This window comes from Drosophila tropicalis, unplaced genomic scaffold (assembly GCF_018151085.1).
Source record: "Drosophila tropicalis isolate 14030-0801.00 unplaced genomic scaffold, ASM1815108v1 contig_158, whole genome shotgun sequence".
Lineage (NCBI taxonomy): Eukaryota > Metazoa > Arthropoda > Insecta > Diptera > Drosophilidae > Drosophila > Drosophila tropicalis.
The window spans coordinates 3,428,068-3,452,922 of record NW_027172602.1 but is presented as its reverse complement, the minus strand read 5'-3'; the positions used below and the strand labels follow the sequence as shown (position 1 = coordinate 3,452,922).

Genomic DNA, 24,855 nt, shown 5'->3' with positions numbered 1-24,855 from the left:
GAAAGCAAAAGACTTCAATTCTTTTGTATGGCATTTGTTGGGTAGTTAGTGTTTAGCAATATGCTACCACACTATGTTTTCCTTACACCTACACAACCACCCACACACACACACACACACACAAACTACACTTTAATCGCTCTATAATGGAGAGAACAACCGGAGGGAAAAAATTACGGAATGTGCCGTCAAGAGGTTATGACGTCTGTCTCTGTTCGCTGCCATATGTCGCCCATTTGAGCCCACTACCACACATCATCATCAATACCAACATCATATATATATTGTATATACACATATATATAAATGTACAAAATGGGAAAAATGGCACATTTATTAAAAGTCAAGTGGGCCGACTTTCGCCCAGAATTAAGCCAGAGTGGGTAAGCATGACGCAAAAACGAAAAAAAATAAGCAGAACAAGAACCCGAAATGGAGTTGAAGATGGACGCACTTGTCGTAAAGCACACGCTACACTGGACTTAAGCCTCCTCCTTGGTTATCTGCCTTCACTTTTTTTGTTCATTCATTTTTTGCCTTCCCAGGATTGACGCAGTGTGGAAAGAAGCACAACGGAAAGTGAAATCAAAACAAGTAGAAGGCGGCTCGGCGGAGGGTTGGTTAAAGAAAACAAAAATTAGGGCCAAGTCGAATTTGATGGACCCTGAGAGTATGAAGAAAAAAAAGGACAACGTTTGCAATTTTTGTCTAATCAGCTTTACAAAAGGTATCAGGCTGGCCGACAGATTCACTTATGAGGGACTTTTTAAAAATAATTATGTCAAGTTTGCAAGTCTTCGTTTCTTTGGTGTGATAACCCACTGAAAGCATTTGAATGGAAGTTTTTTAAGTGAATCAATTAATGCAAAAAGTTGCCAGAATGTTTAAGGGAAAATAATCAGTTTCTAAGTAAAGCTCTCTGATATGAGTTCCTTAACAGTTGAACAGAACCTTTAATTAACCGATACTAATCAGTAGTTTAAGCCATAAACCCATCTACATATACATACATATATGTAGGTATGTATGTCTTCGATCTTTCAGATGTAGTAACTATTCAAATGAAGATAATTTTTAATTAAATTTATGTAATTTCATTTAAGAACCCTTATGAAAACAATTATCCTTTACTGTTGTCACTAACCGTAAACGAAAAACGGATTTCTTTTTGTTCGATTCAATGGGTTTCAAAGAAATAAGCCATGATTTTCATACTTATATATGTATATGTATATATAACTTATAATTAATTTATAAATAATTTCAAAAAGCCAAAGTGCTCTCCCCTTTCTTTCTGTCTCTCTCTCCTGGTTTTTTGGGTTTTCCTTTTCCTTTTTTTTTTGTATTTTATCTTTTGCATAACAAAGTGATGATGCCCAACTCTCGATTTTGGTTTATTTTCTTTCCCTTTTATTTTTTTTTTTCTGGTTTCTTTCTTGCCCAAAGAGTATAATAAAACCCGTGAAAATGTCAACGTGTCAAAATATGCCAGCAGCTTCCTTCCATTTTGCTTTTGCGGAGTGAAACACAAAAAATACTTTAATATACACGCACACACACACACACACACATACGCATATGCACACAAATACACATAGAGAGTGTGCGAGTAAAACGGAAGCGGAAATGCTGCGAATTGAGAAAGGCTTCGCACTTTACGTGTGTGTACGCGTGTGTGTTTGTGTGTGTTTGTGTGTGTGTTTGTGTGTGTGATATTGCTCCTAGCTGGGGCCATCCTAAATAAACAATTTAACAACTTGAAAATTCCATTTATTAACCTTTTTCCGCATAATAAAATTTCCAAACCCACACACGAACGTCGCGAGAAATTGAAACGGGGGCCAAAGAGGTAGCCAAAATGACGGCAACGTCTGTAGAAGACCATGGATGCGGGGGAACGCGGGGGAGGAGACAGGGCAAAGCAACTTGGTGGGGCGAAGTGGATTAATAACAAAGTCAACAAGGATAACACGCTTTAATTATGTATGTACAGGCGTTAAGTTAGTGGCAGGGGAAGGCGGGACTTGAAAACAGGACCATCATGTCCGTGGATGGACGTAAATGGTGACCAAACATTGACAGCAACCGACAAACCAACAAAACCAACAAAGCCAACAAAGAGCCAACAGCCAACAGCCAAAAAGACCAACCAGGCCAATTAAATGTAAGCGAAACCAAAAACTGTAACAGCAAAAGCCCCAAAAATCGCGTTATCCCTCACCATCTTCAACTTTTAAAGGATGAGGGCGCGTCTGTCTGTGGTCTAGAGGCGGACAATTTCCATAAATTAATTTTATTTACCATTGCACTCACTTCTAATTTAGAACACTTGGTTATTTGAACAAGAAACCAAACTATTGCTAATGGCCATAACATGTACATATCTAATTAATGCAAACACGGCACACAAGTCTTTTGTTTTCAGAGAACAAAACTTTTGAAAAATAAATTAGTCCAGGTCAATAGCTAATAGAATAAACCTCCTTAATATAAATAACTTGAGCTTCAGAAGAGTACATATCAATTTATCGTCTAGATATCATCTAGACAACAGCACAAAATAAAAATAAATTCTGATAAAAGTTTTCAAGTGGAACTCAAAATCAACGAGAATATGCCTTGAAGGACATCTGTCTGAAGCCGATTTCAAATGATTTCCTCTAAGGACATTTAATTGCACCAGAAATTGCTTACTTACTTGATACTGGGTATACAACACGTCGATGCGAAAAGTTGCTCATTACATTCTTTTTTTCTTAGCCACAAATGTTTGAATTACATACAAACAAAGATAGCACAAAATGTGCAAATGAAGAAAAAGAGCAACAAAAGCTTACATTTGGCTGATTTTCAATGAATTAATTAATTTACAACTGAACACTACTTTCACTCCAATTAGGCGTGAATCCTTTCTTTGAATTCCAATTCATGTAGTTGAAAGCTAATTGCAAGTACGAATGCTTGACAAACAATACAATGACAAGGCATTCAACAAGAGTTAACAAATAGTTTATTTTTTTTTTTTTTTTGCCATATTAGTTTTTCAATAGCATTGTGTAAAATAATAAAAAAAAAAAATTATGATGCCTTTATTGTAGTTTCTGGTACGAATCTAGATATAAAAGACGGAACGAGTATTTTTAAAAAAGGGCTAAATTTACTCCCTAAAGTAGGCAATAGACTTTCGCATTGATTGTCTTTAAAATTTATAAAACCTTTAAGATAACATAACTCGTATGCATATTTTTGGAGCTTCATTTAAAGCAACTCAAAACACTTTTAAAATATTAAATAAAATATTTACAAAATATAAAAACGTTGTTTTTGGAGATAACAATATAAATAAATAATTGCAATTAGTTTGCGAAAAAATGCTAAGAAATGAAATTAAAAAAGGTTGTTTCAACTCCACTTTGTTAAGGATTTAATTAGAAATCTTTAGAAAAGTATTTATGATTATCAATATTTTAGATTAGACGGATTTTAAAAAATAAAACTGTTTTGTGCAATAAATAATTAAAAGTAAATTGTTGAAAATCGATTGAGAAATATCTTCTATAAATATATCGTGTAAATCTCACGAATTACTAAAACCATAACAAACAAATATTTTTTTTGTTTTAATTTTCTTTTTGGATTTTGGAATTTGAAACAAATTTAACAATAAGATAAAGAAAAACAAATCCTAAGAACGAAAACAAAAACTGTGATAATTTTAACTTGTGACAGTACAATTATAATTAGGTACTATAGATTTCTTATGCCGATGTTTTTTTTTTTTTTATTCAAAATCACATTTACTTACCGTATTCAAAACTTATTTAGTTGAAATTGCAATTTCGTTTTTAGCTGTGGGCTTATTTAATTTATTCATTTATAAAAAAAATTACGTTTGGTGTTAATTGCCGTTTCTAGTTCATTGTATTAACTGTAAAGAATTGATTCGGTGTTGAAATATTAATGAATTTGATTTTATTTCGATTATTTATATTTATTCTTTTTTTATATGTGCCGGCAAATGTTTTCAACACTTTTTAGGCAGCTCTCAGCTGTCCCATGCACTTACTACAAAATACACCAAAAAAATTAATTGTTGTTATTGTTACTGGTTTGTATTATTAATTTTTGTTTTGTGTGTGTGGGTTAATGATGATTGTTGACGCGAAAATTTCAGCCGCAACCCGTTTATATGTATGTTTTTTTTTTTTTTTTTTTTTTTTTTATTTTTTGTTTTTTTAATTTAACTGTTTTTGGTTCGGATGATGATGATGCTGTTCCTGCTGCTGATGCTGCTGTTTCCTTCTGCTAAAGAAACAGAAACAAACGAACGAACTCAACTTCCTTTGAGAACAAGAACATTCACGACTTTGAATTCGAACCGTTTCGTGCAAGACCACGTACTCGACTGAGAGATGGCCAAACGAGAAAGGACCACGACCACGGACAATGAACGAAACTACGACAACGACAACGACAGCGACGACGACAACGACAACAACGATGATGTAGACGACGATGACGACGGCAGCGACAGCGACGATGACTGAATGTGAACTTGCGGCCAAGTAAAATGAAATGGCACGTGGTGCTCCCTATTCGAATGTATATACATACATACATATGTATAAACATATATATACATATGTACACACAAACATAAATGCAAATACATATAGTACTGCATTCAAAACGACGACCGTTAACAGCTGACGGTGCGCTGTTCGGTTACTGTTAAGCCGGAATGTAAAGGAATGTAAACAACCGTTACTTTTCGGGTTTCGGGTACTAGCCACGTGGTTCTCTTTGTTTAGGGGTGGGGCAGATAATAAAAATTACTTTTTTTATTTGATAAAAATCTTGCAAGCAAAATTATTAAAATTTTTGAAAAATTTTTAAAACTTAAAACAAACAGTTTTTTATTCACCCGCGTCAAAGGATTCTGATTGTGAACAGTTTCCCCTCCATACACATTTACACACGTGCATGTGCATAGAGATGCATTGTTTTTACGAATTTCTCCTTTCGACTGTTTACTTTTACTAGAAATGGCTAAATGAAAAAACTAAAATAATCATTCAAATATATTAATTTTGTAAATATATTCCTATCTATGCAAAATAAATTAAATAAATTTAATATAAATTATTAAAGATATAGATTACTTTTGGCTAGGCTTATCACTGGTTGATGTAACGTCGAAAAATTTTGAAATGCATCGCTACCAATTTGCCGGCGAATTAATAAAGGAGAAATCCTGTAAAAGCGATTTCGAAAAGCGGGGTCGGTTATTATAATTTTTTATGGCATTTGGGACATGTCCTAAATAACAAACTTTATGGCTGCCAAATTCTTATATTTATAGCATAAATTATGGCAGCTTGTCCCAAAAAAGTATAAGTGCGCAACACTACTAAGGGTGCGAGTAATAGTGCTAAGGGTGCGAGTAATAGTCCTAAGGGTGCGAGTAATAGTCCTAAGTGCGGCGAAAAAGCAAATTTCAACACTGTTCCTTAAACGGATTGGCGCGCAAAAAGTATTTATGCTTACTTTGTATTATTTTCTTAATACATAACAGATTTTAGCCTTGTGTTTTTTGATTAATTTAATTAACTTTTAAAATCCTCAATGCAGATTTTTGTGTCTTTTACTTTTTAGCCCCCGGTAAACATTTAGTTTCTCCCCAAGTGGCCGCCAACAATCTCGAGCCAATTTTACAACACTTCTCAAAGAAAAGACACGGTCACACTGCTTAAGAGTTGTATATTTTTGTTGTTTTTTTGTTTGCTGATTTATAATTTAAAATTAAAATTGAATTTCCCGTCAAACAACATAAACAAACCCGCTAAAAGATTACAGGTAGGATCTCTTGGCCGATTAAATATAAATTATAATGAACATAGACAGTTTATAGCCAAGATAATTTATATAAAATGCATCCTTAAAGACAGCTGCAGCTTTTTTTGGAGGGGAAGGACAAAACCAGGGCATTGAATACTAATAAGACGCTATTTTTTTACTTAATAAACAAAGACGGTGGAAAAATGTCACAGCAACAGGGCAGGATGTTCAAAGACATCACCGAAAGAAATAATCAGTTGTATCTCCTGATATCGGAATTATGTTCAGCCCTTCATGAATCTAAGCCATCACCGAACCATCGTAAGTCGCACAAATATTAACTTCGTATATGACACTAATGTTTGTCGTATTTTCTCACGAGTATAGATCTAGTGGTCAATAACGCCATGGAATATATTGCACAATGTCCTAGCGCCTTGTCCAAGGCCATGCCATTTACGGAAATAGTAGCCATTCAGCGTATTACGGATCTTGTAAATGCCCAGGTAATGGGCAACGATTGTCCTCGCCCTGGCGAGTTATTTGATGGGCTGTATGAAACACTGATATCTATGTCGGTGGTTCCATCAATGCGCTTATCGCTGCTGAATTTCTTTCTCTGCCTGCTGATGATCGATTGCCGGAAAAAGGAAGAGGAGGCATTGACATTGCAATTATCTCCGACTTCAGTAGCCACAAGCGATGATAATTTAACAATTGCCCTCAGCATGCTCAAAACGAATAAGAATAATGGTTATACGAATGGATATCCGAGTGAAATTTATCGCTATGAGCCAACTCAAACGGATAGCGTGGATGCATATACAGAGGAGTTGAATCTTACCAACTATCCGGAGAATTTGGGCAAACAAAAAAATATCGAGGCTATGCATGATGTGGTTCAGAATGCCATCTATTCGTTCACAGGTGTTGAGGGTAAATATTTAAAGCGTGATATTGTTACTGGTCGGTTCAAATTAGATCCATTGAACCAGGATCGCCTCACATCGATTGAATGCGGTATGCTGGTGCGACTTTCCGAATTGGGTTACTATCATGATCGTGTTGTCAAATTCTCAACAATTTCGACTGGTTTCAATGCCATGGGTTGTATGGGTCAGGCTTTCATTGCACTGCTGAAAGAGGAATTAACTCAATTTCATGGTCAGGTGGCACAGTTGCACGATCAATTGCATAGTGTTAGGCGAAAGCAAATGATTGCTTATATGAACCATCAGGTGCAGGATTATCGGCAGCAAAAAGGTGAACTGACGCTAATGAAACTGCTAACATGGCAAATGGAGCCATTGCATCGCATGCAGTGGTTGACCAAAATTGCCGATGCCTGCCAAATGAAAAAGGGTGGCGAACTGGCATCAGTTGTATACAATTATCTCGATAATGGCAATCCAATGGTTAATCGCTTAGCTCATGAGCTTCTCACAGCCATTTGTGGACCATTAGTGCGCATGATCTCCAAATGGATGCTGGAGGGTGGCATTTCTGATCCATGTGGTGAGTTCTTCGTAGAGTCACTGGATGAAGTTGGTGCCGATCGGCTGTGGCATGATAAATTTCGTTTGCGTTTACATATGCTTCCTAAATTCATACCAATTGAGTTGGCCCACAAAATTTTAAAGACAGGCAAAGGTATTAATTTTCTGCGGGAAGTATGCGAAATGGACGAAATGGTCAAAGGGCGTGAGAAACTGAAGAAGATTATCGATAACCAGGGTAAGTAAATAAATTATACATCTTATTTTCTGCATATAATATAACTTGATGTTTTTTCAGTTTCGGACATATTTTCGTGTGTACAGGATTCTAGTTGGCATGCGGCTATTGAGACATCCTATCAGCAAACTTCAAAACATGTTTTGGATATTATGTTGGGTCCGCATAAGCTGCTTGATCATCTTCATGGCATGCGACGCTATTTGTTATTGGGTCAGGGTGATTTTGTTAATATCTTAATCGAGAATATGAAGTAAGTAGCTCAAGATTGAAATTCGGATGTCAAATGAATCACAACCACTTCTTTGGTTTTACGATTTCCAGAGAGGAGCTGGAGCGATTGGGTACTGAAATCTATGCTCATGATTTATCAGCCATGTTGGATGCGGCCCTACGTTGCACAAATGCCCAATACGATGACCCAGAGATACTCAATCATCTGGATGTCGTTGTTCAGACCCCATATCCTGGCGATTACGGCTGGGATATCATTTCATTGCAGTATACGGTGGAGGGGCCATTGGCTACAATGCTGGAACCAACAATGCCCACATATAAGGCCCTATTCAAGCCCCTGTGGCGTATGAAGCATATGGAATTCTTGTTATCTATGAAAATTTGGAAGGAGCAAATGGCCAATGCAAAGGTAAGTGATAAATGTAATTGGAAAGTCTCAATGGCTCGTCAATGATAAAGTGCAACGGCATTAATTTTCAAAATTTGATTATCGAATTGCCGAGTCACGCTATAATTGTCCCTTTGGGCCTACAAATGCATTCCGTTACGGATAAGATTAGAGGCATTGAAACCGTAATCTAATCCAGTTCGAATGAAACTATGATTATTTGCCATTTCCGATGATAAAGCCAAAGTACATAACTCCAAAAGGTTAATTTTTTTCTTTTTTAATATTTGGTGTTCTTTTTTTTTTTTTTTTCTTTGTACTTGTCCTCTAAAATTTTACAATAACGAAAAACAAACAAAATTAAACACTGAACAGTAAAAAAAAAGATAGCATTACATATGTACATACATGTAACTATAGACGATGAACGAAACTATACAAAAATTTGATGTACCCTTTGGATGATTAGGGTAATCGTGTTATAAAAACAAAAAAAAAAAACACTTTGAAATGGAGAGCCTGCGTGTGTATGCTTGAGTGTGTGGAGTGACGCATATGTGGGTGTGTGTGTGTATGGAATGTGTCCCAAATGTCTCATCTACAACTTGGCATCGGTCTTCAACAATGGAGCCAACTTCTGGGTTAGCATTATGTTACCGGCAATCTTCAGTTTGCCCTTCATGAATGCTGCCTGAGGGTTCAGTTTGCCCAATGCGATATCGACCATATCCTCATCGGCCACAGTCAGAGTGGTGTCAACTTTGACGCCCTGTGCGGGTCCTTCATAGGCCTTGGCGCTCTTGCAATCCAAAGCTGTAAGAGAACAAAAATAAATGTCATAAACATTTCGTTTTCATTTGCTTTTCAAATCGGTGCCGAAGTACAATTTTAACTGCACTTTGAACTTGGGCCCCATCTCGCTCGCCGATCAAAGCATATGTGTGTGTATGTGTTTGTGTGTATGTGTGCGCCTGTGTATATGCGGTAAATCACTCCCCCATTCATCAATAGTTTATGTACTTACTCCACTCCTTGGCCACTTTGCCACCCTTGGTGATTTTGTAGAGGAAAACTCCATTTACTGCCTTAGCTTTAGCCTCATTTTCTTTTAGGCCATCAATGATTTTTTGGAAAACGGCATCGGACTGTAGGGCCATGTTTGTATTGCTTAGTTTTCTTCTTCACCTATTATAACAAAAGCACCAAATAAAAGAAAAATAAGAAGTCAGTTCTTTTTATTCTTTTTTTCCTGGTTTTACGTTGTTAACAAAATTGTTTATGTACACACACCTGGAATGGAAAATACGAAGTAATGAGCCAGCAACGTGCAATCAGTTGATTTTTATTGTCGTTAAAACAAAAAAAATTCTGCTTCTTTCCACTTTTCTACATATATATTCGCTTGCGAGAGAGCGCTCTCTCGCTCTCTTTCTCTCGGCTACCCCACACACCCATGAAGTCATTGAGTTAACAGTGGTTCACATTTATTAGATCATATCAAATGTCTTTTTAACGACTGAATTGTTATTATCAATATGTTAATGAAATGCTTAAATTCAACAAACGAAATTAGAATCACCATTTGTTTGCAAATTAAGCATACGATATTTTTTTATAACTAGTTAATTACTATATTAATATAATCATCTTCATATTGACCAACTTTCATTACACTGTGCAGCCGTACTATGGAGTTTGTATTTTAACATTAACATTTTGCTGCTGTTAGTTTACCACTTAACAGTTATCAGCTGTTGGCTTACACTGTTGCCACACACATTCGCATACAAACATACATACCAGCAAACATGCAAGCATTGTGTGTGTGTGTGTGTGTGTGTGTATAGCCCTCCTGAATAGTGCCAAAGTACGCAACGGATTTGGAAATATGTATAACCCGAATCCATAAAATAAAACTGAGATAAGCATGAAGTGGTTAGATTATATACACATGTACATAGTTTAATAGTTCTCTCTACTTGTGCAAATGAATTTTTGGCTAAATTTTAACATGCTTTTCTCTTACACCCACTCTTCGTCACTCTTAGCAGTTAGGCTCGAATTTCTCTGGATCAAGGCCATTCTTTTTCATTTCCACAGCTAGTTGGAAGAGATAATCGTAGCACTCGGACCTAGAGGACAAGAATCAGTTGAATTACTTTATATATTCCTTTTAGCCCATTGCCGTAACTCACATGGCTTTTGCCTTCTCCCAGGTTTGTCCCCAGACATAGACACCATGACGTCGAACTAAGATGGCACTACAGCCGGGATATTCCATCATTGCCGCATACATACTGTCAGCCAGATCACGCTCAAATGGTGTGTTCTCAATAATGGGTACCACAAGTTTCTCATCGTAACGCAAATACCGTTTGTCGGCTTCATCAAATACACCTTTTATCATTTCCAAATGGGTGCACTGAAATGTTTTTCCTGGCCACAATAGAGTGGCCATTACGGCATGCTGGGAGTGCGTATGTATGACTGCACCGGCCTTTCGATGCCTATAAGCCAGCATAAAGAGCGGTGTGCATTGGCTTTTCGTTAATCCTTTGATCTCGGGCGGTAATTGCAAATCCTTTCCACTTATATCCTGCACAAACAGATCCTCCGGCTGCATACGCTCCTTTTGCACTCCCGATGGCGCTATGTAGATCTCATTACTTAAAAGCAGATCAATTTACTGTTACCAACAACACAAATCCTTCAATCACAGTCGTATAAAACTCACTTTAACTTGATGCTCATTCCTCCTCCTGTGCCGGTTACCCAGCCCATATGATAAAATTGCCTACATAACGAGGGTATTAAATGGCGCGGATGTTCATCTGGCAAATCCTTAAATATAGATAGCGACATTATTCAACTTGTGCCTTAGTTTTTCAAATGTGATCTGATGAAAGATTACAAAAATGGGAAATAAAGTGCCACAGACAGACAGATAATGAAAAGAATAACGAATGTAAATATTTACTAAAGCTACTCGAAATTTCAGTGTTGAAAAGTGAAAAAATCGGATAAAGCTAGATTTCAGTGATGGCAAACGCTATCTTTTATTTGGCGCTTTGTTTGACCGCCCTGGTAACCAAATATTTCACACTAAATTAGAAAATTCGACGAATACAAAGTAACCGTTACAACAATCCATTTTACATATGTATGTATATTAGATTTATTTATATTTTGTTTTGTTTTTTATAGGCCCTTCGCTCGATGCATGATGAAATTGGTAAGGCATGCTATCGCCTCCACTTGTTCACATCAGAGACAATGCATTTTGTGCATCAAATTCAGTATTATGTACTCTTTGAGGTGATCGAATGCAATTGGGTGGAATTGCAGAAACGAATGCAGCAGGCCACTGCTTTGGATGACATACTGGAGGCGCACGAGAAATTCCTAAGTGCAATTACAGTGGGGTGTTTTGTAAATACAATGACCGATATGGAGCGACATCTGGATACCGTGTATGATAACATAATTTGCCTAGAGTCCTGGCAATCCTCATTCTATCGCGAATGCTTTAAGGAATTGGAAGCACGTGAGAAGGTGCGCAAACGCGTTGCTGAGTCCGAGCTAACCGGCGGCTACGGTCTGACCACCGAACAAAAAATTGAACGGGATCACGAGCTTAAAATGTTTGAACAACGCGTGATTAGTGCATGCCGAAATCTAGATGAAATAGCCACTGCATATGAGAAGGCAGTAAGCGGATTTTTGTTAGCATTAAATTCAGACAATGATCCCAATTTACAATTGTTTGGTACTCGGTTGGATTTTAATGAATACTACAAGAAGCGGGACACAAGCCTTAGTAAACCTTTAACGTTCGAGCACAAGAGGATGAGCAACTTGTTTTCCATCAATAGTAAAAGTTTTATTGGAGCTCGTTCTACAATTAATTCTCAAATTTCCCTAGCCTTACTTAACAGCAATAATAGCCCCAATCTCATCAGTAAAGAATAAGCAATCTCATTAGCAATTTCGTCCCAGTGCCAACCAATACTAATAATTATTGTCATCAAAAATATGGTTAAACCTCAAATTATTGTGAGATTTCAACACCGTACTTTCCGTTTATTTGTATTTTTTTTTTTTTTATTTAAAAACTAGAATTTTTACTTGTTACCAGGTGGTCCTCCAACGAAAGTGAATTTGTATCTGAAACCTGAACAAGTTTGTTTAATCGTAGAATAATTGTCAATTGTGTTTTATTGGAATTAGTGCCCTGTGTCAATCCTATAACTGTTCGAACATAAAAATCCAAATTTAAATTGAAATCCTAAAAAGTATTGTGAATATAGCCCATTTTAAAAACGCCTTAAATCTTTGAAATAAATGCAAAATGGGCAAAAAGTTAAACAACTTGATGTAGGTTTTATTTCGCTTTTGAGATAATGAAAATTAATTCAAGTAAGCTATCTACGAGCCATAAAAATTAAATTGTTTGCCATTTGTATTGGGCGATGGTGTTGGCGTCGACAAGAAGGCCCGTCACCAATTGATGATCTCTGACAATTTTTCCGGGAGTGCATTTTTTTACTTGGGCTCAAATACCACAAAAAGCTGAGCAATGCTCTGAGAATCTTTAAACACTTTATTTAAAATTAAATTTGAAAAAAGACAAATTTAAATAATGTCGATTACGATAACTTTGCTCCGATAAAATCGATAACGATAGGTTTTGCTTTGATAGTGTCGATTACGATAAGTTTCCGATCGGGTTTGCTCCGATAATGTCGATTACGATAGGTTTCCGATAAGTTTTGCTCCGATAATGTCGACTACGATAGGCTTAGAGGTGTGAGAACTATCGATAGTAGATACCTTGGATAGTTCCGCTTATCGATAATTTTTCAAAAGTCTTAATTATTAAAAATTTAAAGAATGAGTTTCAAACAATTTGAAAGTGGCCGAGAGAAGGATAATGCTCGACAGGAACTGATTGAGGAGCATGTAGAAATGCTGGCAGAAGCTCAAAGCCGGGCCGAGCACCGCTCTCGTCTGGAGCGGGATCAGGAGTTGCGTGTCGAGGCAAATTGGATGTTGCCGGCAGTGGCAATGGACATTTTCGAGAGTTTCTGCCGAACTTGCGGCAATGAATGCGTAAATCCCATTAATATATTTGATGATGACAATAAGAAGTCAACGGCGTGTCAAAATGGCAAAGTGTCCATTGTCGAAATGCTCGAAATATGCGCACCCAATTCTGTGCCCAAACTGGACAAGGATGACGATTATCCCAAGCAAGTATGCCGTTTATGTCTAAAGAAACTGGAAATGGTCTATGAGTTCCAAACGAATTGGCTAAATGCTCACTGTGAATTCAATGTGGCACTAAAATTTGAACAACGACGCAAACGCTGTCATAAGGAGGCCCAAGCTAAGTCGGAGGACCAGCTACCCGAATTGGCACTTGAAGCTATTGTAGTGGATATAAAATCGAATGACGCAAGTAATGAGCCATCACCAAAACCAGCTCCTAAATTAGAAAAATCAGTGCTGCGTAAGTAGACAAGTTGATCTTAAAAAAGAATTCTCTTAAATGTATTCGTTTAATTCATTTAAGCTGTCATCACCAGTCCTGTCCCATCCGTGAAACAACCTCAGGAAGCGCCTTACCAATGCCACGACTGCGACGAGAAATTTTACACATCAAAAGCCCGTGAGTTTCATTATAAATTCGTTCATCCGGATGTCATACTTTGAATGAGTTTATTTTGTTGTGGATTTAATTGATTTACTTAGCTATTAAAAAAAACTGCAAGCATTTTTTGCTCAATTTAATCGTCCTCGTCGTTGCGTATCTTTTGGACACGTGGGTCATCATGACGGTACACAACATAGCCCAGCTTATATTTGCGATTGTCACCATCTTTGGCATAGTAGTTGGCCAAACCGATTCCTGCCATTACAAGGCCAGCCAGGGCCAAAGCAGATCCGCCGACAATGTCGGGTATCTCATTCCAGGCACGCTTCAGCAGCGATGTGGTACCACGGGCGGCTGGTGCTGACATAATCTGCAGAGATGTTAATTTTTAGTTGTTTTCGAATGTCCAAATCCCGAAATCCTTACCAAAAATTTGTTAAAGCGTTCCTGTTCCTCAATTACACAACAAGAGTCGAAACAAATCAGCTGTTTCCAAAGTAGCGATGACACCAAAAATCGAGTGAGTGGACTCAAAAAATGCTCACCCCTAGCAGAGTGTTGAAAAGTTTTTTTTTTGATTTATCGGGAAAAATTTGTAGTGTCTGGTTGACGCAAATCGCCCGGCAACTGTATTTAGATCCGGCATATTGTCCCAACAGTAAAACAAGGAATCATGACTTCGGCAAGAGATCTTATAAAGATTGATATAGTAAGTAGAGCGGCTGAGCCTCTTAATAGCCCTGAACACATCTAATCTAATTGGTAGGAATGGGGCATGGAGCGCTTGGTGCGTGCCCAACAAATCGTTGAGGTACGGCCGTTTGACATCGAATCATGGTCAGTGATGCTGCGTGAAGCACAAACTCGACCCATTAACGAGGTTCGCAGCCTTTACGAGTCTCTGGTAAATGTGTTTCCCACTACGGCCCGCTATTGGAAGCTGTACATTGAAATGGAGATGCGCAGTCGCTTCTATGAACGTGTTGAGAAGCTCTTTCAGCGGTGTCTGGTCAAGATTCTAAACATTGATCTTTGGAAATTGTATTTGACATATGTTAAAGAGACCAAATCTGGTTTAAGCACCCACAAGTAAGTAAACGCAACTTAATAATAACATTTTGGTCGCCGCATGCTTAACTCAACGTTTTTTTTTTAGAGAGAGAATGGCACAAGCATATGATTTTGCTCTGGAGAAAATTGGCATGGATTTGCATTCGTTTAGCATTTGGCAGGATTATATATATTTTTTGCGTGGTGTGGAAGCTGTTGGCAATTATGCTGAAAATCAAAAGATCACAGCAGTGCGTCGTGTATATCAAAAGGCGGTAGTGACACCCATTGTTGGCATTGAACAACTTTGGAAGGACTACATAGCATTTGAGCATAACATCAATCCCATTATATCCGAGAAAATGAGTCTTGAGCGTTCCAAGTGAGTTGAACCAAATTGTTTAAGGCCCAACAGTTAGTTTGGTGTGGTTTTTTTTTTAATTTTTTCTCATATTCATAGGGATTATATGAATGCCCGCCGTGTTGCCAAAGAGCTAGAGCATCATACCAAGGGTCTTAACCGAAATCTCCCCCGCCGTGCCGCCCACATTGACCAAAGAGGAGGTCAAACAGGTGGAGCTATGGAAACGCTTCATCACCTACGAGAAATCAAATCCGTTGCGAACCGAGGATACAGCTTTAGTGACACGTCGCGTTATGTTTGCTACAGAGCAGTGCTTATTGGTGTTAACTCATCACCCGGCCGTGTGGCATCAGGCCTCCCAATTCCTAGAATCCAGTGCACGCGTTCTTACCGAGAAAGGCGTGCGTAGCGTTGAACCAGCTAATAACCACAATAATGAGATTTGTAGTCAAGCAAATAGAGAGAAATATTCAACCCTTAAAACTATTCTCTTATCTTGTTAATGCTGCTGTGCTGTATGAAGTGTCGCCCCCTGGGTAAAGTGGCACGCCTGCATCCGTATCGGATCATCCGTAACGGGTCAAAATTATTTGTCGGCTTGCCACGTTGCCCTTGTATTTTTGGGCCACACGCGTTTTACTCTTGTTTTACTTGTCTTCAAACCACATTCACATTTTAACTCAATTAGCCCATTAAACTAATTTAATTTATTTGTTTCCATTTTCCCCAATATTATTGCCATCATATTAAAAAATAGGATGTGCAAGCTGCCAAAATCTTTGCTGACGAATGCGCCAACATTCTAGAGAGATCCATCAATGGTGTACTTAATCGTAATGCCCTGCTCTATTTCGCCTATGCTGACTTTGAGGAGGGCCGACTTAAATACGAGAAGGTCCACAGCATGTATAACAAGCTATTACAACTGCCGGACATTGATCCCACACTGGTAAGCTAACCCCTTAATGAGATTACTCATTTTAACTGATCAATTTGCTTTGCTTTCAAAGGTCTATGTCCAGTATATGAAGTTTGCTCGCCGTGCCGAAGGTATTAAGTCGGCACGCAGCATTTTTAAGAAGGCTCGTGAAGATGTTCGCACGCGCTATCACATATTTGTGGCCGCCGCACTAATGGAATACTATTGCTCCAAGGATAAAGAGATTGCATTTCGTATTTTCGAGTTGGGTCTAAAGCGTTTTGGTGGCAGTCCTGAATACGTTATGTGCTATATTAACTATCTGTCTCATCTGAATGAGGATAATAACACGCGTGTCCTGTTCGAACGTGTCCTCAGCTCTGGTGGCCTATCGCCACACAAGAGTGTAGAGGTATGGAATCGATTCCTTGAATTCGAGTCCAATATTGGTGATTTGTCCAGCATCCTCAAGGTGGAGCGGAGACGCAGCGCTGTCTTCGAGAATGTAAGTGCACTTTCTTATGCATTAAATATATTCCACTCCTCTCACTTTATCTCTTTGACCATGGGTAGCTGAAAGAATATGAGGGCAAAGAAACGGCACAATTGGTGGATCGCTACAAGTTTCTAGATTTATATCCCTGTACTAGCAGTGAACTAAAGTCCATAGGTTATGCGGAGGTAAGTTAATCTTGTGCTGACCACATACAGAATAATCTAATGTTATCTCTTTTACCCATAGAATGTGGGCATCATTCTGAATAAAATGGGTGGAGGCGCTGTTGCTGCAACTGGTACAGCTAATGCAACCCAGAATAATAATGAGGCCGAACCAGATAGCGAAGCGGCACCACCACTGCCGCGTCCCGATTTCTCGCAAATGATACCATATAAGCCGCGACCATGTGCCCATCCCGGGGCACATCCCCTGGCCGGCGGTGTATTTCCTCAGCCGCCGGCTTTGGCCGCTCTCTGTTCCGCCTTGCCGCCACCGAATTCATTTCGCGGTCCCTTTGTCAGCGTGGAGCTGCTATTCGACATCTTTATGCGTCTTAATTTACCTGATTGTAAGTTTGTTTGTTTAGAATTTTTGTCAAACACGATGCTATTGACTTGTTCGAATTTCTTTCTTCAGCTGCACCCCAACCAAACGGTGACAACGAGCTATCGCCAAAGATCTTTGATCTGGCGAAATCTGTGCATTGGATTGTCGATACTAGCACATATACGGGTGTCCAGCATAGTGTAACAGCCGTACCGCCACGTCGTCGCCGCCTTTTGCCCGGTGGCGATGAAAGCGATGACGAACTGCAGACTACAGCACCGCCGCCCCGTGATATATATCGATTGCGGCAATTGAAGCGTTTCGCCAAATCCAATTAATTAAATTCTGGCTAGCCTTCCATTAGCTTTTATTCAGAAAAATAGAAAGGGAAATGATCAAAAAAATTTCCTTATACACATATATATTTTTTTTACACAAAATTTTATATTATTTTGTAGTAGAGTATATGTTAGTAGAGTAGCCTCAATAAATGTCTGAGGATGAAATGTACAGTTTTCAAAAATTTGGCCTAAACTATAATACACATTTCAAGATACACTAGAGTAACAAACAATAAGACATAATAGGCACCACATAAACAAAAGTTCAATCCATTTTCAGTCAGTCCGATAATTCCACTAAAGTCTCTATTTTTATTTTCTTCTAACAATAAGTTAAAGTCCTTTGATTTGTTTGGTGTCTGATCAGATTGCTACTCCTCCATAATCTCATTGGGTATACATCGTCGCCGATGCTTGTAGAGACCTGCATATTGGGCAAATCGGCGATTGCAAGTGGAACAACTGTAACGCTTCTCTCCACGATGCAAATTGAGATGGGCATAGTAGGCACTGCCCACAACAAATGCACGGGAACAATACGGACAGACCTTGTCCCTGATATTCAGATGGGCTCGTATGTGTCGGTCCCTCTCGTGGGCTGTGTAGAATGCTTTCTCGCAACGATTGCATGGAAAGTCGCGCTGATTGCGATGTCGTTTCACATGCTGATTGAGTTTGCTGGCATTAACAAAGCCCCGGGCACAATGCTCACACACATAGGGCAGCTCCTTGGTGTGACTACGCTGATGAACACGCAGGGCAGTGGAATTGAAGAACTTTTTGGGACAATCGCCACAAACATGTGTACGCTGGCCGAGATGTCGTCGCAGATGGGCCAAAAGGCTGTTACGTAATGAGAATTTCATGCCACAAATATGGCAAATATGTTCTAGATTATTGGCCACATTATTGCTGTTACTTTGGCCGTCAACACGCCTTCGACGTTTCATGGACGGTGTTTGTCCCCCGATAGCGTCAACTTCATCAAGCTCCTTCTCGTGGTCGATTTCATGGACATTGCGTTCGTGTCTTAGATAGTCCGAGCGACGATTAAAGCTAGACGGACAACGCATACAAATGAATGGAGATACATGCAATTCCAGGAAGCGGAGGGAATCGTAGTAATCGTAGCTTGGCGTCCAGGGCTCTGATCGCTTGGCGGCCGTCAGACGAGCCACTTTGCATTGACGGTAATGACAACGAAACTCAATCAGTCGACCTTTCAGGCGCTCCACAGTCATCTGTAGATTACATTCTTCCTGCAGACGTGTGCACAAAGATTCCAAATGTCGCTGACGTTGCTTACGCTTCGTGTAGTCTGGGTGATCAGTGCACCACAATTGGGTATAACTTTGATAGATGGCGATGATCTTAAGATTGCTATTACGCTGGTGCAGCGATTTGTGGAGTTCACAGCTAATGGGCAGAACGTCATCCAAAAACCGGAAGGCATCATAAAAGCACCAGCGGCCGTGGTCATCCTCAATCTTGGACGACTGCTGGTTCAAACGCTGCCGTTCCTTGCGATAATATTTTGTGTAATCGGTAATCTTGCGATGCAGCATTTGCCAGGTGAATGGCTCAACGGAAGGGGCAGCGTATTGAAAATTCAGTTGCTTTGAAATGCTCAGCCAGGCAAGGCGACGCTGTGGTCGCGAATGAAAGTCCAAATGATTGGGATCCCAGAGACAGGCGTGATCTTGAAATAGTTTGATCAGTTTCATGGTCTGTTGCAAGCTTAGGCGAGCCCGTGAACGGCTTAAACCCGCACTAGTCTCCAGTGAGCTGTCCGTTTCAAGCGAAGGCTCAACATTAGCAACGATATCGGGAGTCTCTTTTAACAGATCTTCCTGATGAGTCTTCTCTTCTCCTGATTTGAGAATCTCTTCATCGTTCACCTCAACTTGTTGTTTTTCTGGATCCGGCATTGGATCCTGAGGCTTATCGATTTGCTGTTGAGGCAACTCATTCACTTGTATCTGAACCTGGCAACTGCTCTGCACATGCACTTGATGGCCAACCAAATTCTCAAATATTTTGCCGCACACGGCACAAACAAAGGGATCAATGTGCTTATTGAGAAACTCCATTTCCGCATAATGCTCAAAAGTGGAAACAAACTCCGACTGTTTGCCCTCTACAACGCTGTGCAAGTAACGAATCTTCTCTAGCCTATAGCGTTTGCGCAATGACTGCAGTCTCCTCTGGATGGCCAACGACGAGAGATTTATGCCAGAAAGACGTAGAGCCAACTGCAGACCACTGTGTGCCTCGTTCCGCCGTCGTAAAGTCTCCTCGCAGCGTAATCGCTTATGGGCATTGTGCCACAGGATGGGGTAGTGCTCATATATTTCTAACAATTTGCGATTTTCTATGGCCAATTGCTGTTGGCGCTTAACCAATGCTTGCTGCTGTCCCAAGAAGCTTAGCTGATCATAGTGAACGAACTTGGCGGCCTCGTCTATCTCACCATCGGCCTCCAGGCGTTCGCGTTGTTTAAGGAATCGTTGGCAAAGCGTTGAGACCCGTATTCTTACATCGGTTACACTAAACTCCCGCCCACAATGGATACTCCAAGCATGGGTAATATGACGCCACGATTCTCGGCACAATTCCGTATTATGAAATTCCTCATGACTCTGATTCCAGAGGCGTGGCTCCGATCGGTATAGATCAATTAGCTGTGTGACATGAGAAGTGGTCAAGCGTTGACCATCGGGCACGGGCAAAGCATTCTGTACACAAAAGAGGGAGAGAGATGAATGAATGGATTGGTCTATGTGCAAGAAATGTACCTACCTCAAGCGCATTGGCATAGGCCACTTGATTATTAATCGCTTTAGACTCGTGATTGGTCTTAGTTAAAGTCGCTTCCAAGGCATTTAATTGTTGTACCAATTGCTGTTTCAGTTCATTATCCTCACCGTTTGTTTGCTCGGCCAGGACTTCTTGCATTAGTTCATCCTCAGCGCCTGCTCCATTTGGAGTGTTTGGAGCCAATTGCTGTACAATTTGATCCGGAGTCTGCCAATCTGAATGCCATACCTCCATATGATCGGCAAATTCATCCAGTGTACAGAGTGGCCTCTCTTCGCATAGGGCACACTCGATGGCATACAATTCGCCAGCACAGTTCCATGTGTAGACAGTGCCACATTGCTGACGCATTGATGGGCTGATGCTAGTGCTGATGCTTTTCACTTTTTAAGCTGACCAAAATGTGCCAGATTTGCGATTTTGTTGTCGTAATTGTTTGTTGCTATTTTCTTTTCCGTTGCCAAAATAGAAACGCAAAGAGAGACAAAATCCCAAATGTCTTTCGTTTGCGACTGCGCAGCGTCTTGTTTGTGACGTTGTAACAAATGACATGGTCGACGACGCATTCGGGCCAACAAACCCGTCTTGGCCATTGGACACACACACACACACACTATCGCATAAACTAGAGACAAACTCAAGCGTTTCAACCCATTCTTTGATTTTTTGTCTTTGACTTTTCTCAGCAACAGGTAAGTTGTGAGAAAGAGAGAGAGAGAGAGAGAGAGAGAGAGAGAGAGAGACAGAAAAGAGCTCCATTCCAACACGCTCTCACGCGCTAGTTTGAGAGTGACAGTGAGAGTGAGAGAAATAAAAACCCTCGTATTGTCAGGGGCAAGGGTAATGTAATGTAGACTATATTCCACTGTACAAAAAAATATGGTAAGCGTTTCTTATTTATTAGTCAGTTTCTCTTTAGCTTCTTCAATCTTTCTAAAATTTGCGCCTTTCCAAAAATGTGACAAGTTATCGATAATTGTGAGATATCGATAACTTCTGTTGATTAACAAAATCGATTTGTACTCAAGCAAACACAACAACACATTAAAAAAACACAAAAAAAAAACACACACACAAAAAATAAATAAACTACTTTTTTGGTCACCCGCTGGGACTGGGACACGGATACTGGGACTCTGTGATGCACAATGGGCTTTCCGCGCATTCTCAGCAAAAACAACAAAATTTACACAAAGCTGGGCGAGTTCTGCCTCTCTGGCGACAGCTTCTGGATCGTCTGCCACACTTGCCAGGAGGAATTGCAGACGCAAGATCAATTCTGGAAGCACATACAAGACGAGCACAATTTTCTGCACGGCGTTGCCAAGGTTTGTCAACCACAACAACAACAACAACACCACCAAATAGTACCTCCCACTGCCAACGCAACCCCTGTCGCTTCCCCCTCCCCCACCAACCCCAATCATGACCAAGACCAAGCTTTGACATTTTTGGCGCCCAAACGTGAATTGTGTGGATCTCTTGAACCATTTCAGGAACATAGTCGTACATCGAGCTACTGTCTGACCGATGTTGAGGCAGCGGCGGCGGCAACGACACCTGGAGCCACAGCCTCATCCCAAGGTGCGGGCAGTGTGACAGCTGTAACAGTTCCCCTGGCTCTCTACCACTGCTCAGCCAAGTACAGTGATGATGAGCAGAGAGAAGTGGAACTTCATGAGGCGCACCAGCAGCAGCAACAACAGCAGCAACAACAACAACTGCATCAGCAACAACAACAACAGCAGCGTGATGCCGCCAAAGAGTTGGCAGAGCTTCATGCAAATGCAGTGGCCGCTGCTGCTGCTGCTGCCGCCGCCAGCGATGGCAGTGCCAGAAGTAGTAGTGGCATTGACATTAAAGTGGAGCCCGCCAGTTTGGCCCTGCCGCCCGATATGCAAGCGGCTGCGGCTGCAGCAGCAGCAGCCAATGCCACAATCTATCACTTGCCACAGTTAGTGCCAGCGCCGGCGCCGCCACCTACAGCAAGTTTTGTGAGTGCCAGTGGCAGTACCTCCACCACAGTTAGCACAACACCGCCAAGTCATCAGCCAGTAATGCAACAGCAACACCAGCACCAACAGCAGCAACAACAACAACAGCAAACCAGCACCGCCTTGGCAATGTCTGTGAACCAATCGACAGCGATAGCAGCTGCCGCTCTATTAACCGGTCCAGATTTGCCCAAGGACTCGAATAGCACAACAGCCAGTGCTGGCAGCGCCGTCTCCTCTGACGATGGCGAGCGTTGGTATATATGTGACTATGAATCTTGCGGATTAAAGTTCAAATACAAGTCCCGCATGGAACTGCATCGTGTGGTGCACAGCAAAGAGCGGCGATTTAACTGTGATCTCTGTAGTGCATCCTTTAAGCAGTCGTGCAATCTATCAACGCATCGTAAAAAAAAACATGCCATGAGGGGCATTAAAAGTGAATTGCTGCCGCAGCGATTCTAAGTGCTCGAATCAAAAACAATTTTGCAGTGCAAGTTTAGTTTAGTAGTCAACCTAATTCCCATCCTCAAGTATCCAAATCCCCATTTCCCATTACAGAATATATGTATGTGTATATATCTATTGGGGTCCCAGCATTGACTAAGAAATCTGTAGGGACAGGCAAAAGAACTTGTCTTTACTCTCAATTTGTGCAAAATTTTCTTGTTTAAGGCCATTTAAAAAGTCAACCTGTCTACACTTTTTTAACTAGTCAGTGTAGGCCAATTTTATATATATATATAATATCGAAGAAACAACAAAAAGTCGAAACAACAACCATAAAACAAAAATGTATAAGAAAAAAGTAAAAAAAAAAAAAAAACAAACAGTTTAGTTTTATGACATGTAAATGAAATAGTTTTTAAGCAAGGTTACGTTAACCTTTTTTTCAGTTTTGTGTGCGAATTAACAATTTATTACAGATCTAGATGTACTATATATATACATATACACACACTTTTATATAGTGGCTAAGACTTGGCAGAAAGTTACAGGTTAATTTTAAGCAAAATCCGAAAGAAACAGCAACAAAAAATACATTAAAATACAACAAAAAAAAAGTAAACAGAATGGGATATATATATATATATAAATGTATTCATCAAAATATTATATAATAGCATAGCAGAAAGTAATTACGATAGTAAAACACCGTTTTGAGGACCGTTAGTCAGTTGTTAGTAATTCTATGTTCTCGATTAAATATACATAAAAACAAGAAATACACACACACACACACATACATACATATATGACATTTGCATACTTATACAATATACAAATATACATAATTGTACAATTTCTCAAATCAAAAGAAAAGCCACAAACAAAATACCATGAAAAAAGAAGAAAACCCAACAACAAATCGATCGAAAACAAAAATACAAAACATACCTAAAAGATTGTTCAAAAATCGAATATTATTTCATTTAATTACGAATGCGAATGGAAGTCGAGTGTGTTTGAAAAACATTCTTGGGGTTCGCTCTAAAATTGGCAAAGTCGTATTAGAACTTTTAAAAATTCCAGCATTGATCCTTTGAACATCTATCCGAAATTGTCAACATGTAATTTGAGGCCTTAAACATTCTAAAAATTGATGTCGCGAAGGATTTAGTTTAAGGTATTCCAAATAATAGGTTCTAACTTTTATTTCAGTGCGATCAAAAAAGAATTAGAGAAAAAATCCGGACCTGGAAAGTTGAAAATTTTGGTAAATGTTTACTATTACTACTCGAGATTTCAGTGTTGAAAAGTGGAAAAATCGGGTAAAGCTAGATTTCAGTGTTGTCAAACGCTATTTTTTATTTGGCGCGCTGTTTGACCGCTCTGGTAGCCAAATATTTGGTAAATGTTTACTATTACTACTCGGGCCCAAAACGCGCTTAAACTACATAATTTTGGTATCAAACGAAAGAGAAAAATTGCATGAGCACGACCTCAGGTGCGCCTTGGCGATTTATTTCGTAGTTTTTGAGTAATTAACAAAAGAAAATTAATATTTTTATCGGGACTATAGCTATAAGTAGCGTTTTCCGGCTAAAAAAAGCTGTTCAATGTTGAGATGGTGTTGCCAAATGCCGAATTTTGTATACTCGAATACGCGGGCTTTTTGAATCTTTTGTTCGCACTATTCTCAACAAACGAAAATATTGTTGAGTTTACAATATTTATTGATTTTATAGAACAAATATAGTTTAGAATTAGAGAGCTGCTCGGCTTCACTCAATACATATAAAGAAATGAATGGACTCGAATTGAATTGAATTGAGTGAGTGCTTGCTAACACTGGAGTGAATGTGTGTGAGTGTGAATGTATATTGCTTCTCATAACTCACAGCATCCAACGAAAAAAGTTCGAATGAATGAAGTATAAAACCGAATGAAAAATTTGGCTAACACAATTCGAATTCGAATTCATTCGAGTTATAGCTTACAAATTTTGTACAGTCATTCCGTTTGTGTCGTTGA

The 24,855-nt window shown here is 39.5% G+C and overlaps 9 protein-coding genes across 13 annotated transcripts in view; 4 read left to right on the top strand and 5 right to left on the bottom strand.

The window, feature by feature from the left end:
- nAChRalpha7 (nicotinic Acetylcholine Receptor alpha7) overlaps positions 1–4,429 on the bottom strand; it is a 114,411-nt gene extending 109,982 nt beyond the window's left edge. Inside the window, exons 1-2 of one of the 3 annotated variants that reach the window (XM_068302518.1) lie at positions 4,067–4,429; positions 3,806–3,928 (exon numbers count right to left, since the gene is read on the bottom strand). The gene's annotated coding sequence lies outside the window, so the exon portion shown is untranslated. Of the gene's footprint in view, positions 1–3,805 lie in introns of all 3 variants that reach the window. The other 2 variants (XM_068302517.1, XM_068302519.1) reach the window with 2 other exon arrangements.
- A 1,288-nt stretch (positions 4,430–5,717) lies between these two features.
- On the top strand, positions 5,718–12,565 carry Grip91 (gamma-tubulin complex component 3). 3 transcript variants are annotated; one of them, XM_068303476.1, is made up of 6 exons: positions 5,718–5,856; positions 5,945–6,159; positions 6,226–7,572; positions 7,633–7,825; positions 7,897–8,218; positions 11,402–12,565. In XM_068303476.1, the coding sequence occupies exons 2-6, from the start codon at positions 6,042–6,044 to the stop codon at positions 12,164–12,166; spliced, it is 2,745 nt and encodes a 914-aa protein (XP_068159577.1). In that variant the 5' UTR covers positions 5,718–5,856; positions 5,945–6,041; the 3' UTR covers positions 12,167–12,565. The 3 variants fall into 3 exon arrangements, with proteins under 3 accessions (XP_068159577.1, XP_068159578.1, XP_068159579.1); XM_068303477.1 differs by having other exon boundaries at positions 5,728–5,856; positions 5,912–6,159; XM_068303478.1 differs by having other exon boundaries at positions 5,743–5,856; positions 5,905–6,159.
- LOC137585751 (peroxisomal multifunctional enzyme type 2) lies at positions 8,462–9,609 on the bottom strand. The gene is made up of 3 exons (XM_068301682.1): positions 9,488–9,609; positions 9,222–9,382; positions 8,462–9,010 (listed from the first exon to the last, which is right to left on the bottom strand). Exons 2-3 carry the CDS (start codon positions 9,352–9,354, stop codon positions 8,796–8,798), a joined length of 348 nt encoding a protein of 115 aa, XP_068157783.1. The 5' UTR covers positions 9,355–9,382; positions 9,488–9,609; the 3' UTR covers positions 8,462–8,795.
- Positions 10,126–11,184, bottom strand: LOC137585743 (probable methylthioribulose-1-phosphate dehydratase). Its single transcript, XM_068301671.1, has 3 exons — positions 10,932–11,184; positions 10,393–10,863; positions 10,126–10,329 (listed from the first exon to the last, which is right to left on the bottom strand). Exons 1-3 carry the CDS (start codon positions 11,057–11,059, stop codon positions 10,242–10,244), a joined length of 687 nt encoding a protein of 228 aa, XP_068157772.1. The 5' UTR covers positions 11,060–11,184; the 3' UTR covers positions 10,126–10,241.
- Positions 12,566–13,047: 482 nt separating the features above from the next.
- On the top strand, positions 13,048–14,221 carry Dlip1 (Dorsal interacting protein 1). The gene is made up of 2 exons (XM_068302627.1): positions 13,048–13,706; positions 13,770–14,221. The coding sequence occupies exons 1-2, from the start codon at positions 13,088–13,090 to the stop codon at positions 13,907–13,909; spliced, it is 759 nt and encodes a 252-aa protein (XP_068158728.1). The 5' UTR covers positions 13,048–13,087; the 3' UTR covers positions 13,910–14,221.
- Positions 13,902–14,433, bottom strand: NdufA3 (NADH:ubiquinone oxidoreductase subunit A3). Its single transcript, XM_068302628.1, has 2 exons — positions 14,277–14,433; positions 13,902–14,220 (listed from the first exon to the last, which is right to left on the bottom strand). The coding sequence occupies exon 2, from the start codon at positions 14,215–14,217 to the stop codon at positions 13,984–13,986; it is 234 nt and encodes a 77-aa protein (XP_068158729.1). The 5' UTR covers positions 14,218–14,220; positions 14,277–14,433; the 3' UTR covers positions 13,902–13,983.
- su(f) (cleavage stimulation factor subunit su(f)) lies at positions 14,401–17,738 on the top strand. Its single transcript, XM_068302626.1, is given in 10 exon segments — positions 14,401–14,559; positions 14,617–14,939; positions 15,007–15,282; positions 15,361–15,430; positions 15,432–15,665; positions 16,022–16,213; positions 16,275–16,688; positions 16,757–16,864; positions 16,926–17,250; positions 17,319–17,738. Coding segments are annotated over 10 exon segments (2,226 nt in total). The 5' UTR covers positions 14,401–14,523; the 3' UTR covers positions 17,567–17,738.
- Positions 17,579–21,071, bottom strand: LOC137586540 (uncharacterized). Its single transcript, XM_068302625.1, has 2 exons — positions 20,369–21,071; positions 17,579–20,304 (listed from the first exon to the last, which is right to left on the bottom strand). The coding sequence occupies exons 1-2, from the start codon at positions 20,735–20,737 to the stop codon at positions 17,941–17,943; spliced, it is 2,733 nt and encodes a 910-aa protein (XP_068158726.1). The 5' UTR covers positions 20,738–21,071; the 3' UTR covers positions 17,579–17,940.
- A 319-nt stretch (positions 21,072–21,390) lies between these two features.
- ATbp ((A+T)-stretch binding protein) lies at positions 21,391–23,797 on the top strand. Its single transcript, XM_068301394.1, has 2 exons — positions 21,391–21,714; positions 21,883–23,797. The coding sequence occupies exons 1-2, from the start codon at positions 21,535–21,537 to the stop codon at positions 22,843–22,845; spliced, it is 1,143 nt and encodes a 380-aa protein (XP_068157495.1). The 5' UTR covers positions 21,391–21,534; the 3' UTR covers positions 22,846–23,797.
- Positions 23,798–24,855: the final 1,058 nt, after the last annotated feature.

Coding starts and splice junctions, on each gene's coding strand:
- Grip91 (XM_068303476.1), top strand. CDS start 6,042: ATGTCACAGCAACAGGGCAGGATGTTCAAAGACATCACCGAAAGAAAT. Junction 7,826..7,896: donor ATCTTAATCGAGAATATGAA/GTAAGTAGCTCA, acceptor TACGATTTCCAG/AGAGGAGCTGGAGCGATTGG. Junction 8,219..11,401: donor AGCAAATGGCCAATGCAAAG/GTAAGTGATAAA, acceptor TGTTTTTTATAG/GCCCTTCGCTCGATGCATGA.
- LOC137585751 (XM_068301682.1), bottom strand. CDS start 9,354: ATGGCCCTACAGTCCGATGCCGTTTTCCAAAAAATCATTGATGGCCTA. Junction 9,011..9,221: donor CAAAGTGGCCAAGGAGTGGA/GTAAGTACATAA, acceptor GTTCTCTTACAG/CTTTGGATTGCAAGAGCGCC.
- LOC137585743 (XM_068301671.1), bottom strand. CDS start 11,059: ATGTCGCTATCTATATTTAAGGATTTGCCAGATGAACATCCGCGCCAT. Junction 10,864..10,931: donor GGAATGAGCATCAAGTTAAA/GTGAGTTTTATA, acceptor TCTGCTTTTAAG/TAATGAGATCTACATAGCGC. Junction 10,330..10,392: donor TGGGAGAAGGCAAAAGCCAT/GTGAGTTACGGC, acceptor CTTGTCCTCTAG/GTCCGAGTGCTACGATTATC.
- Dlip1 (XM_068302627.1), top strand. CDS start 13,088: ATGAGTTTCAAACAATTTGAAAGTGGCCGAGAGAAGGATAATGCTCGA. Junction 13,707..13,769: donor ATTAGAAAAATCAGTGCTGC/GTAAGTAGACAA, acceptor AATTCATTTAAG/CTGTCATCACCAGTCCTGTC.
- NdufA3 (XM_068302628.1), bottom strand. CDS start 14,217: ATGTCAGCACCAGCCGCCCGTGGTACCACATCGCTGCTGAAGCGTGCC.
- LOC137586540 (XM_068302625.1), bottom strand. CDS start 20,737: ATGCGTCAGCAATGTGGCACTGTCTACACATGGAACTGTGCTGGCGAA. Junction 20,305..20,368: donor CCTATGCCAATGCGCTTGAG/GTAGGTACATTT, acceptor TTTTGTGTACAG/AATGCTTTGCCCGTGCCCGA.
- ATbp (XM_068301394.1), top strand. CDS start 21,535: ATGGGCTTTCCGCGCATTCTCAGCAAAAACAACAAAATTTACACAAAG. Junction 21,715..21,882: donor TTCTGCACGGCGTTGCCAAG/GTTTGTCAACCA, acceptor GAACCATTTCAG/GAACATAGTCGTACATCGAG.